This window comes from Rhinolophus sinicus, chromosome 6 (genome assembly GCF_057876585.1).
Source record: "Rhinolophus sinicus isolate RSI-liver-muscle chromosome 6, RSI-T2T, whole genome shotgun sequence".
NCBI classification, from domain to species: domain Eukaryota; kingdom Metazoa; phylum Chordata; class Mammalia; order Chiroptera; family Rhinolophidae; genus Rhinolophus; species Rhinolophus sinicus.
The window spans coordinates 47,795,666-47,809,238 of record NC_142506.1 but is presented as its reverse complement, the minus strand read 5'-3'; the positions used below and the strand labels follow the sequence as shown (position 1 = coordinate 47,809,238).

The 13,573-nt window shown below is 46.7% G+C and overlaps 1 protein-coding gene across 2 annotated transcripts in view; it reads right to left on the bottom strand.

Annotated features, from left to right (window-relative positions):
- EDARADD (EDAR associated via death domain) overlaps positions 1-11,609 on the bottom strand; it is a 67,233-nt gene extending 55,624 nt beyond the window's left edge. For both annotated transcript variants that reach the window (XM_088799089.1, XM_019746972.3), the window contains exons 1-3: positions 11,446-11,609; positions 2,455-2,513; positions 651-690 (exon numbers count right to left, since the gene is read on the bottom strand). In XM_088799089.1, the coding sequence (XP_088655215.1) occupies positions 651-690; positions 2,455-2,513; positions 11,446-11,476 (130 nt within the window). In that variant the 5' untranslated portion in view covers positions 11,477-11,609. The remainder of the gene's footprint in view (positions 1-650; positions 691-2,454; positions 2,514-11,445) is intronic.
- Between the last annotated feature and the right edge of the window lie 1,964 nt (positions 11,610-13,573).

Genomic DNA, 13,573 nt, shown 5'->3' with positions numbered 1-13,573 from the left:
AGGTCCCCCTACCCCAACCTCAAAGCTCATACTTGGCCAAAGTCCTCCAGCGTCCTGATGACCACAACTGATTCAGCGACGGCCCCATGGCCAAACCACTCAGATTACAACCGTCCCTAAAATTGTGCTATGGGTGCTGTGGGAAAGGCTCCCTGTCTCTCTACCATCTTGAGCGGTACCAAGTGACGCTAAAGGTGTAGGGACCATCCTTCCCACTGTGGGGGGAAATTCTGCTGAGAACGGGAGCCACCACAGCAAACAGAGCTCTGAGAAAGGGCGGGACAGAACCTCATCTGGAGCTGCCCTTCAAACACGTGGGCCCAGCAGCAGGCAAAGGGCTAGAGCCAGAGAATCCCTCCCCACTTTTTTAAACTAACTTGGGTTAGGCTTCTTGCAGTCCAGAGTCCTGAGTGTCTTCATCATATGCATGTTAAAAACACCACAGGAATTTGATGCCTGATGGTTATAAAATAATTTCTAGATTTTAAAAAGAAAATTCATGCCTGAGATAATCATCAAAATGTCGTGAACTAAATGACCAGTATGTTTCTGTTTCACAATTCTAAATAATGCAGAATTACTTTGACTAGTGCTTTGTTCGAGATATTAAAATAATCACAAGTTCAAGTAGTTATATTAACTGTACATACCTTTAGGGAGTCCCGTATCTTGAATGGGATATTTGTCTGACTGTAGAAAACAACAAAAGAGGAAAGTTATTTTTAAACACAGTCAATTATACGACCAAAGTGAAAAGAAAGCTTTGTCTTGGGAAAGTCATGCTTTTAATTTAAAACCTTGCAAGGTTTTCACCTTGGACTTATCATTAGGGCTGACCCATTGCTTGTTTGTATTCTCAGTTTTACAGAAACAAAATCAACGTTGATGAGAAGTTGATGTTAGAACATGAAACAGAATAAGCCTTCCTAATTTCCTCAGCTCTGACCATGAAACAAGACTTCCTCTCTTATCGGCAGTGCTATTCCCCCTGTGTATTGCCTGCAGTTTAAAATTGAGGTGCATTTGTTTTCATTAATTATAGGGACAGAACCATTTTGTCTCAATATTTCTGTGATGTCCAGTTGGGCCAACAAGCATGTGTTCTGGGCAGTACTCACTGTTGCAGACCTCTGTCCTTGGTTGACTAGGACGGATACAAAAGTTAACCATCCTACCATGTTTCCCTGAAAATAAGACCTAACTGGAAAATGACCCTAGCATGATTTTTCAGGATTATATATTTCAGGCTCATAATATAAAATAAGCCCTACCGTATTTCCCCAAGAATAAGACCGGGTCTTATATTAATTTTTGCTCCAAAAGACGCATTAGGGCTTATTTTATATTACGAGCATCCGGAAAAATCATGATAGGGCTTATTTTCCGGTTAGGTCTTATTTTCAAATCACTTATCAAACTCTGCAGTGGTTAACTAACAGCCACGAAAATAAATGCCTCGGGTCTTCAAGACACTGAGGAGTCTAGTGAATCACCAAAGACTTAAAGACATCAAATTTAATTATGTTAAATGTATTTGATGTTATTTAGCTAAATAAGTTCTCAGAATTTTTCATGATTCAGTAGATCAGATCCTCCAAACACTTTGATAAAAGGAATGTGTCTCACACTGTATGTACAGTAACATCTGGAATGTTATGAGAGGCACGGATTTAGTCCTAAGCAAGAGGCAGTACCGCACAGGAGAGCATGGTAACTTCATACAAGTCAGTTAGTTTCCATTTCCTCATCTGTAGAATGGGAATAAAAATGCCTGCCCCACCGTCTCATAGGTTCAGTGGACGGTGAAGAACAATGTGTACGAAAACTTTGGTCAAGCTGAAAGCAGCAGACATGCCAGAGGGGTTACAGGAGGGAGGGGTGGGGATCTGAAGTCAGCTGCCGGGTTTAAATCCCACCTGGCTACTCCAAGTGGGACAACTGACCTCACCCCACGCACCTCAGTTTTTCATCTGGAAAATGGGCAGTGTCCACCTTATAGGGTGGGGATTCAACACCGTGACAGGTAAATCAACAGAGTGTACCCAACTGGTGTACAGGCAGCACTCGGTTACCATTAGGCAGTCCTATTTCTTCCTTGGTTGTCAAGTTAGACATTTTGAATTTTGAATTTTAAAGAAGGGGTGATTGAACATAGATAATATTAAAGGTAGACAAGTAGACAAAGATCTCGCATAATCTGAGAAGATCAATTCTGGTACGAACAAAACCAGAACAGAGTCTAATACCACTCTTAGCCTGGAGAAACCCAAAGTGTATTATGCCAAAGATCTTACCATGATAATTAAAAAAAAAAAAAAACTTATCTTGGGAAATTTTCATTTTGGGGTTCCTGATCTTTGTGGAAATACTGAATAACAAAAAAATGTAAAGAAATATCAATGGGGAAAAAAGGAAAAACAAGTCATCGCCATTAGTGTAGAATTTGTAACTTACCACGTTGAAGGATAAAGTGCTAGGGTCTGTGTCTTCCACTGGCTCCTTCGCCATGTGATCTATAAAAAACAAAATAACACAAAACAAAAACACAAATAGAGAGCATTTCCTTTAATTTAGAAGCACAAATGTATCCTTTGATCATTGTCTTCATGTAGATGTAAGCTACCATTGCCAGGCTGGAGAAAAACTTACTTTCAATGGTTAATGTAGACAAAATGAGAAGGGATGGGTTTAAACTGTATCAAGAAAGAGATTAAGACAAATAAATTTTATTTTTTTAAAAAAAACGTATTTTGAAACAGTTTACTTATAAATATCAACAAATACCCAGAGTTACAAATAACCACAAGTTATGCAGGTATGATATTAACAACACTTTTGCATATTGGATCTGATTATAACTTCAAGCAGGAATGACTTATTAATAATTCTGACTTCTGCTTCTTTCCTTATTTCCTACTCTCCGGCGATTCATTTTTATCATTTTAAAATACTAAGCGTCTGGATGTAGTTCGTGTGAATTACCAAGGTCAAAAATACCCCACAGAATCTTTATCAAACCAAAAGTGATTTTTGATTTCTCAGTATTTTGTTTATGTTTTGTCACTTGCTGCATTTCAGGAATTTAATGAGAAAATACACAAAAAGAACCGGCTAACTTTACAAAACACCTGCCAGAAAGCTTTCTTAATAAATAACCATGTGTATTTGAGTGAAATCCTCTAGCTTTGCAGTGTGTGACCAGCAAAACCCTAGGGGGCAGCCTTGGGCTGGTCAAAGTCCAACTTCCTCGGTAAGTACACGCTTGGGCCAGGCCCTGGGGCCTGGCAACGCCTCTGGGGATCCAACCAAGCGTGGCAGGACAGTTTGTGGGGATCATTTGTCTGTTTTCCCTGAGGTTTCCCTCTGAGGCTTCCCATAGCTCATTGCAATGCCCGAAGAAGACATGGTGTGAAGGGAACACCTCTGTTTGTTTTAGGGTGCCCTACAGTCACTGAAGAGGTTAAAGGAGGTGGCCAGAGGAGTAGGACACATAGGCAGAGCTTTGCCAGAGTCCTCCCAAGAGCAGGGACAGATGTCTGCAGTTCTGTGAGGGGGGATTGTACCCTGGTCTCTGACAGAGCCCAGGTGGCAAGACCACATCAGGGAACGCACAGAAGGGGTAACCCCTGGGTCCCAGTGTCCCAGCCCCAGCAAGAAGACCCACAATTTGTGCCTGATACAGAAACCGGGGGCTGCTGGATCTCAAGGGTCGCCTCAGGCTTGGACAAGAAGAACATCGATTCCCACGCCGACGCACTAAAAATTAAAGCCTCTCCCTCATTTTCCAAGCACGACATCATCCTCTTAGATTCCTGTGTGACCCCAAGGAGGCAGCCAGGGGCCCAGTTGTACTGAAATGGAATTTCCTGCCAGCCCAGTGGGATATAGGCTAAGATTCGGATTTAAATCAACATAAAGACAATAAGAACAAATTGTGTTGCTAAATCCACAACAGTTTATGGAACTCCTGCTGTCCGAGTAACAGGCACTTATAACACAGAGCACTTCGGGTTAAGGATGTGAAAACACACAGGAAGAGCGCGTGCCCAGCCAGGGGTGCACGGTAGGGAGAGGAGGGGTGTGCAGGAGAGCCTGCCTAGGAATTCATATCCAAGTCTGGACGGAGGAGTTGAAGCTAGCCAGGAGAAGGGGTTGGGGAGGGAAAAGCATTCTAGGCAGAAGGAACAGCATGGGCAAAGGCCTAGAGATGAGAAAGAACATGACACATTAGCCAGACATACCTGCATCTTGTTTTCTAGTCTTTCCTTTCCCTACTTCTCACATTCTGGTTCCTGGCTGGACAGAAGGTGGTGGAAGCTACCACTAAGTAGCCTCAAGTCCCTTCTTCCCTCCTCCTGTCACAGCCTCATGTCAACAATTGCATTTTCACTAAAGTGTACCTGGATGGTAACACTTTAAAACATTAGCCCCCCTGGGGGAGTAGTATCGTAACAGGTATCAACAATGGAATTTCAGGTCAATGGGCTAAGAAGCACTGGAGTCCTGGGGTGCAGGAGGGGTGGGGGTTTTCTAAATGACCCTGACAGCATCCTGGGCAGATATGCGCAGGGGGTCCAGGGCAAGTTAGTCCTGCTTCCTACAGACAAATTAGTAAGAGAGAAAGGAAAGAGAAAAAGACAGAGGGGAGGAAAATGGAGGAGGTGGTTGGGAAAAGCAGAACACCACCAAAGGGAGCAGAGAGGATGGAAATAAGACAGTCACCAAAAAGGAATACTGGCCTGTGTCCTCATGGCATGCCACTGACAGCTAGTGGTCTGGCCTCGGACAAGTCTTGCGGTGTGACCTTGGATGACGCAAGTAAGCGTTGGCAGCTTCCTGTCAGAGCATGAGGGGCCCTGGTCTCTGGTGCCCACACTCAGCTGATCACCTTCACTTTGGGAACCACCAGGCAGGATGAACTTACATGCCCCCTCGGAGCTGACCCAGCTCTGGGCCATCGTTGAGTGTGTCTCAGAGGGTTGTGAGGTGAACAGGAAGACACAGGCAGACAATAGGGTTGGAGGTACCGGGTCCCCTGCTTTGGTCTGAAATCTCCGAGAGTAAAGGGAGCTGCAGTTGGGAAGGGCACGCAGAATTCTGGTTTTCTGTTTCCTGAAGCATGACGGCAAAGGGAGAGGGTAATCAGGAGCGGCAGCGCGTTCAGGTATCAGAGGCACTTCCGGACCTTTTACTATTTTCATTGCAGTGGCTGTGACTGGGTCAGCCTCTGCCGTGGGTCAGGCTGTGGATGTTACTTCCTCCACGTGTTCTCGCCAACCTGCTCAAGACCCAGGCGGCTATGCGCCCAAGCAGCCTGGGGGAGGGCTGCTCCTGGTTATGTGAGACCAGCCTAGAAGTGGGACGTTGTCCTAAGGCATTCCTGAGAGCTCTTGGCGCTGCATGTTCACAATAGTATTAAGTATAAAACCTAATAGTTTGCTTAGAAGCTTTAAATTTTTATTTTTTTTTACGGGCCCAGGTAATAGGCTGAGCCCTCAGACAAGGCTCTGGTGTCAGATGAGACAGAGGAGCTGAAACAGAAAGGGTACCATGCAAGCTCCGAGGTGGCAAGACCAGCATCCCAGCCCTCCCCCCACCCTCTCCAGCCCCGTGGGGACCTTCCTCCAGCTCCTGGCTGCAGCTCTACTGTCTCAGGCAATGCTTTGTCCCTCAGCTGCCTCCACTCCCCTGGATGGGTCACTCTAAACAAGAGGGTCAAAAGGTAAAAAGGAAAAAACCCCAAATCCAGAGATTATCAGTTCCTGGGAAAATTGATATATGGAGCTAAAACTATAGTAGGTTGAGGTCTACTAGAAGCAATAGAAAATACTGATGCAGTGTAATGGCAGTTTTTTTCAGAGCACCACTGACATGCAAAAAAATGGAAAGGCATACCTGTTCTTGGTTACCAGAGTAAAAATTATAAAGGTGTCTTTTTACACCAGCTTGTAAATTTAACATGTTCACAACTGTGCCTGGTAAGAACTATGTAAGTGCCAGATACATACATACATGCATGGATTTTTATGGTGCAGGTAGAGAGAGACAAGGTTCTTAGCTTATAAAAAAATAAAAATAAATGAAGAAAATTCTCAAAAATAAGCTACAGTAATTAAAAGTTTGATGCTCGCGTAAATTAAGTAATCAGAATAGAGACTCTAGAAATAGACCCAAATGTCTGTGGGAATAAAGAAAAAAATAAGGAAATGAACAAGGCATAGATCAGGTCAGCTGGCAACTGATCAGAGGGATCTCATTGATGGCGGTGAGAATGATGCTTCAGTCACATGAGCATCTCCGGGGGACTTTCTCAAAAGGCCCGAGAGAAACCAGTGGAGAACGGATGCCCTGAAGAGAACACCTGGCCTGGCTCTCCGAGCCCTCGGGTGAGAGCAAGGAGGCGGGCAGCACAGTTATTTGTTACTCTGGGCAAGTACCTCATCTCTAATATTTGGAGTGAAGAGACAGCCCCCAAGTGCCCTTCCAGCTTTAAAAGTCCAGGAGTGGTGACAAGTAGTGGCCCTGTGGGTAAGAGGGCACCTTCAGGCAAAAGGTTACTATGACATAGAAAGCCCCGTGTGTGAACTTACTCATCACCCACTCAAATACCCAAACCTCATCAGTGACAACTAGAGCCTCCCACTTACCTGCTGCCCACCTGTGCTGCATGGTATGCACACAGTCTCAGCTCATCCTCTCAGTAACCTTGAGAAAGGTAGAAGTGTCCCCCTCCCGCGCCCCCCCCCCCCCCCGCCCTTTTACATATTGAATACCCAAGGTCACAGGGTAGTGAAGAGCCAGAATTTGGATCTGGGATTTCCTGCTTTCAAAATGCCCGTTTTCCACCTTCAAGGTTTTAGAAGGGGTTCATGCACTGACCACCTGACAGGCTCTTCTGGGGAGAATTTCTGCATCCAAATTTCCCTTTTTTATAAGGGTACCACTCATACTGGATTAGAATTCACTCTAATGACCTCATTTTAATTTGATTACATCTGTAAAGACCGTATTTCTAAGTAAGGTCACATTCTAAGGTATTGGGGACTGGGATACAACAATATTTGTGGGGATGACACAGTTCAACCCATAACAGTCCACTCTCTGCCCCCCCCAAATTCACGTACTTCCCACGTGCACAATACAGTCACCCAACATCCCCCCAGATCATTTCAGCATCGACTCTACATCCAGAATCTCATCTACTCATCGTCCATCCAAAGACCAGATCTCACCATCTAGGGATCCAGAATCTCCAGAACCCTGGGAACTGGGCACCGCACCCAGCGGCCTCTGCAGGAGGCACATTGCCCAACACAGACACTGGTGAGTCGCCCATAGCCGCACCGTCACGTTCTGACATCGCCCTTATTAGTCCCGTTAGATAAGGGCCAATAGTTCCTAGAGACAGTTTCTCCAAAGAAGTTCAAAGATCTGCTCTAAGGATGTCTTTCCAGAGAACACAAAGAGGGAAGTGAGTCAGAGCTTCCCAAATTCCCAGCATCATGAGCCAAAAGGGTGGGGACTGTAGTGCTTTCTAATGAATAATTAAAGGCAATTCTCTGAACTTGTAATTTCAGAGTTAATTTATTTTTCATTTGTTATTCTTTTTTGTAGCAGAGCTTTTCTTCTGACCTGCAGCTGTTGGCGTTAGTGATTACAAAGACACTGAGAGAGCTGAGAGAACTGGATTCAGGACGACAAAGCTCTCAGAACCGCTGTGGGGTATTGCTGACCCTGTTTAATTTATCTTCCTCTCTGTCATCCTCAGACCTCAGAGCAGTGGCCGAACAGGCTGAGAAAAAACCAGGGATCAAGGAAGGGTGCTCCTAGCATCTGTGTGTCAATCATGTCAGTCTGACCCTCGTGCCTACAGAGGGGATCGAACTGAAGAGGGACAAACGAAAAGGAGGAGGAGGGAAGAGACGGAACAAAAGGACGAGAGAGGAGGTTCCGGTATGCGTAGAGAGGAGAAAACTTAGAAGACAGAGGCATTAAAAGAAAAGAAAAGAAATGAAGTGGGCATTGGAAAAACCCACAGGGAGGGGAGGAGAGAAGGAAGAGGAGGGAGAAAGGAAAACCACAACCAGTCACCACTCTCTGGTGGGTCTGGACAAAGAACTGGTTGGTCCAGCTTTCCAAACAAGGGTGTTGCTTGCAGTGGTTTCCCCTGGAGTCCAGGTTTCAGCTCCCAGTACTCTTAGGGTTTGTGAGGAAGGCACGTTGCACCTCGGACCCATCTAAGCACACAGAAGGGCTGTGAGGGGCAGTGAGAGCTGAGTTGCCACCTAAGGGGCTATGTCCTGAGCTGGTCTCTAGGACCAGGGCTGGGGGCTGGGGAGAAAGCCCCCTGTGCGGTGCAACGGAGACCCTGGGAACAAAGGGAGGACATCATTGATGTGCTGGGTGGCAGTGGGACTTAGCTCATTGCAAGGAAGCAAGGAACTGCACCATCACCTCAACCCAGCCTTTCAAAACCTCTTTGTCTTAATATCTGTGTGAACAGGAACCAGATTTTATTCACATTCGACGGGCAATTCTGACTCACTCCATGTTAGATTGCCGACTGGTGGTAGAGATAGAGTGAGATAGTGACCCTGTAACCAGTATGACTGTTTTCCTCCCATGTAACCTCAACAATCTTGTCAATTTTCTTAGTGTAAAAGGTGTTTATGTAACTAAGCTCGTAACAGAATAATGACATATACACCTTTGTTACTTGCATGTGGACCTACAAACACCTTTTTTAACTTTACAAGGTAAACTTAGTTCACATTATCTAACTTGAAGAATGAGTTCCTCTGATACTAATATGGGAAGAGCTTTTTCTACCCACAATTTGAAGCATATATGCTTAAATGTCCTCTCTTTTCATTCATTCACTGAGGCGGTAAGTATTCAGCCAGCATTTACTATGTGCTGGTACTGTGCAGGTGTTTGAGGTGTCTGCTGAGCAAAACAGAAGTACACTCCGTCCAAGAACTTATAGTCTAATGCAGTGTGTGTGTTGGGGGTGGTGGTGAAATAATCATGACTAGTGACAAGTGCTAACAGGGAAGCTCCAGGGAGCACCAGAGTATCTCACATAGGGCTTGATCCACATCACTTTTGAGCTGAAATATGAAGGGTGAGTAGGAGGTAACCGGAGTGGAGGCGGATGGAGGGAACGTTCCAGGAAGCAGGAAAGACCTTTGCAAAGACCCGGAGGCAAGAGGTACCCAAGTGTCAAGGCACACCTGAGGCAAGGTGGCTGCAGGACAGAAAGGTACCAGTCGGTGGAGGGAAGAGGTAGAGACCAGTGTACAAAGTATGGAAGCAGTTTAAGGACGGAGGGTTTGTTGGAAAGTCACTGTAGGTTTCTAAGTAGAGGAATGGCAGGGTCTGAGTTGTTTGTAGAAGATCACTCTGGCCACATTTTGGTAAACAGTTTGGTGGAAGACAAGAGTGGGTATGAAACACCAGTTGGGAGGTATGTGTAGGAAATCAGGCGAGGACGGAAACTTGGTCTGGGGTGGAGAAGTGAAAATTCCATTTAACAAGTTCCACGTATTGGCACCATCTGTGGCTTCATTACAGAAATGGATGGGTAGATGGGCGTGCCCTGAAGGTTACAGAAACCAAATGAGATGTTAGAAAGGAGAAGTCATTTTTAAACTTTTTTTTTTTTTTTTTTTAATGAAGGAACCCTCATCTTATTGATAAATCCAGAGCGGGCATGGATACAGGGACATCTTTCAGATGCCTGAAAATATTCAACATCTCTGCAGGTGACAAGAACTCTACCTTAGGAGGCCTCTCCCCTCTGTAGGAGCCAAAAAGATTCCACCTACAGGCCCTACTCCATAAAGTCAAGGAGACATTCCTTCCTTAGACATCCTCCTGTCATCAGATCTTCAGTTCTCTCATCATGCCACATATGCTGGGATTTCCAAGTCCCTATGTTTCAGGTTGTGAGCCCCCATTTGACTGAGCCACGCTGACTCAGAGACCATCACCGGAATTTAGATTCCTCAGTGCTCTCACCGTCATCTAAGGTCATATTGGCCACCCTGGTGGCCTCATCATACTATTGACTCACTGAGATTTTTCTATGTATTGTATGACTATTAAGCACCGCCTTTGATAAGGGGGCGGGGAGCAGATTTTACGTTTACCCCCATTCAGTGAATCCCCCTCACCATCATCGTTTAATGAGACCTGAGAGCACGGTTAGTAAAACCTGGCCTAACACCTCTTGCACCGTCAGTCAGGCTCTCAGAAGCCATGTAGAGGTGAGAGTGGGCATGGAGAGCGGGAGGGTTTCTCCCTTTATGTCAAACAATGGGTATGGAGGAAGGGGAAGGATACCAAGACAGTGTATTTATTTTCCATCTCCCATCATAAAATGTGGAGCATAACCCACTTGAAGAGTTTAGATCTTTCTTTAAAATGTCCAGGAAACTCACCCCACCGAGCATATCATGACGTCAGTGTAGCTATCATGTCACCCATCTCCACACGATGTCTCCTCCCAACTGCTCAAGCTACAAACTAAGGATGGAACACTCACGTTCTATCCTTGCCAGAGCCCAAGGAGTAAAATAGAAGCCACGTTTACCTAAGCAGTTATATGCGGTTCTGCATCTGTGTATCTGGTCTCCCTGCTCCTCTCCCACTTCCCCCCTCCCCACAGCCTTCCCAACCTCCACAAAACTGGAAAAAGAGCCCTCCTGCCCCACGTGTAAATCATTCATTCATTCATTCATTCATTTGTTTGTTCGTTCGTTCGTTCGTTCGTTCGTTCGTGTGTTCAACAAGCATTCACTGCAGATAGAGCCCAGGTTTTATGGAAGAGCAAGGACAGAACTCCTGCCAGGTCAACACTGAGGAGAATTTTAAATTCAAGTGAGATGAGAGAACAATCTAGATTCCTGCCTGAGGTACAAACACAGTGTTTTAAAATAAGGATGGGACTAGAGGCCACTGTAATCAAAGGCCCTTCAGGTGGGGTCCCACAGGTGGGCCAGCCCCTTGGTTTTGTGATGCTAGTCTATGAAATAGCTCAAGGGCCAGTATTTAGAACAGACCCATTTAATACAGTGAAATGAGGAGAGAAGAGGAGAAACGAGACGGCGTGTGAGGGGAGAAAGGGCGAGCCCCAAAGAAAAGGGTAATGCTCCGCTCGCGCTCTTTTTCGCCAGAGAGGTTGGAGGGACTTGTCCCAACCTGGCGGCGTGAGTCCAGAACAAAAGCGCTGGGGAAGTGGGAAGCCGGAGGCGAGTCCGGGGTACACGTGAGTGAGGGGGGCAGTGCCGTGTGTGTGTGGAGGGGGGACCTCGTGTCACTGTCCCCTGCGGACCGCGCGCGGACCCCGGGTGGGCGCCCCACAAGGGTCGCAGGAGGCTCAACCCGACCCCCCGCCGTGGCCCGGGCGCCTCCAGGTGAGCGCACGGCGCTGGGCCACTTTACCTGCGCGTAGAGGGTCGTCCGGAGAAGCCATGGGGCGGGTGGGCAGGCGAGCGCCCGAGCGGGGCTGGCAGCCTCCGGACAGCAGGGGAGCGCACCGCGGGGAAGGAAAGTCCTGTGGTGCCAACGCCCGGAGCAGGCGCCGCGGCCCTGCGCCCCTCCTCCTCTCCCTCCTCCTCCTCCTCTTCTCCTCTCTCTCCTCCTTCTCCTGTCCTCCTCCTCCCAGCTCTCCACCCGCTCTTCCTCGCGCTCACTTCCTGCTCTGGCAACCACCGAAACCCCTTCTCCGCGCGTCCTCTGTCTCTCCTGCAGCGCTGCGGGCGGGGCCGGGCGCGGGGACGGTCCCGGTCCGGTACGTCCCAGCCCCGCCGCGTCCCAGCGCCGCAGTCCTTCCAGCTGGTGCCCAGGTCCCAGGGTAGGTCTCCCGAGCTCGCGCGGTTGCTGCCCCGACGGGCCGCGGAGAAATCAGCCTTAAAACCCGCACAGCAGCCCAGGATCGCTCTGAGCCAGGACACCAGGCGGGCAGGCCCGGGTGGAAATGCCCGGGGGGCGATCTCGGCTAAACAGCTTCCAGATCATCAGGCAGCCTGTGCCGCTGCATGACGGTACACGCTAAAGACTTCAATTTTGATTTCTCTGTGGCATTAGTTATTACATGACCTTCAGGGCAAGCGCTACACATACCGAGTGGGACGACCACGCCTGGCACACTCGCGCGGCCTCTGCAGAAAAACAGCTGGAGTTCTCTTGAAAATGCCGAATTGGTCTTTTAAAAAAACTAAGTTTTAATTTAAGGGGCATTTTGTGTTGATTACTTACATCAGCATAGATTGACAATGTTTGCTAAGCACTGTTATATATTTTTTATTTTGTTTAAGATTGTTATATTTTAACTAAACCTAGATTCAACGTATCATCTGGTATACAAACGTGATGGGCAATTTAATAGGAATCTCTTTAGGGGTTTTTAATAAACTATGTCTATCTTCACACATAAAAATAGAAAAATAGGAACTGCTTTGAAAGAGATAACATAATAGCTTTTAGTGCCCAGTATCAGCAATTTATCCAAAAGGAGCAGCTTCTGTCTAACAACTGAACTCTGAAAAATGCAGGAAAATGGTAAATGTCTACATACCCTCTTGGCGACCAGGGCCTTGCTTTGCGCCTCTCCCCACCTGTTTGGTAGTCCTGAGGCCCATGGTACTCTCCAGATTGGCGTTTTAGTCACTGAAATGTGCCATGGAAGACACGAGACAGAAGAGAGGGTCCCGCTGGGTGTCTAAAGAGAGAAACACCTTCCAAATGAAACCTTTGGGGGGAATTTGTAGGTGGGAGGATAAACTCCCTCTTGGTCTGCCTTCTGATAGGAAGGGAAATTTTTGTAAGGGTATTTTCTCTTAGAATCCATTTTGAGGTTGGGTTTGTGGTTCTTTTTGCTGATTGCAATCCTGTTTGACAGGGGCACAGCATTCTGGCGCCTGTTTTTAAGCATGAATCACTCTTAAAGGCCCCTCTCCTCCTCACGTACGTAGTGCCGTTCTACGAACAGGAGATTAGATCTTGCTTGCCCACTCTACCAGCATACTTTGAATTGTTTGCCCATTAAGACACACAAGCTAGAAAACCCAGTTTTGGTGCTGTGTTTCGTTTCCCACAAAGAGAATGGCACAATGTGGTAACTGGCAGTATGGTGTACAAGGTGTGATCAAACAATACGATGAATGCTGAAATTTTAAAAAATGTATTACAGTAAAAGACATATTGCCATTAATTTCCCTCACAACATTCCCCCTCGCTTCAAACACACTTATCCCATCATTCTTGCCACTTTCTGAAGCAGTTCTGGAAGTCTTCTTTCATGTCTTTAGTCGTGCTGTCGTGGCTGCCTCGATGTCCTGAATCATTTTGACTTTGGGGAAGAGCCAGAAGTCGCAGGGTACCAGATAAGATGAATGAGGACACACCCTAATGTTTTTATTTGACAGAAATTTCTGTACCAGAAGCGATGTGTGACATGGAGCATTGTCATGATGGAGGATGATTTACAGCACACTTTAAAACACACCTTCTCTTAACTTTAGCTCACATCCGACTGACTGCACTGAACACGTTGAAACCTGTCACACAC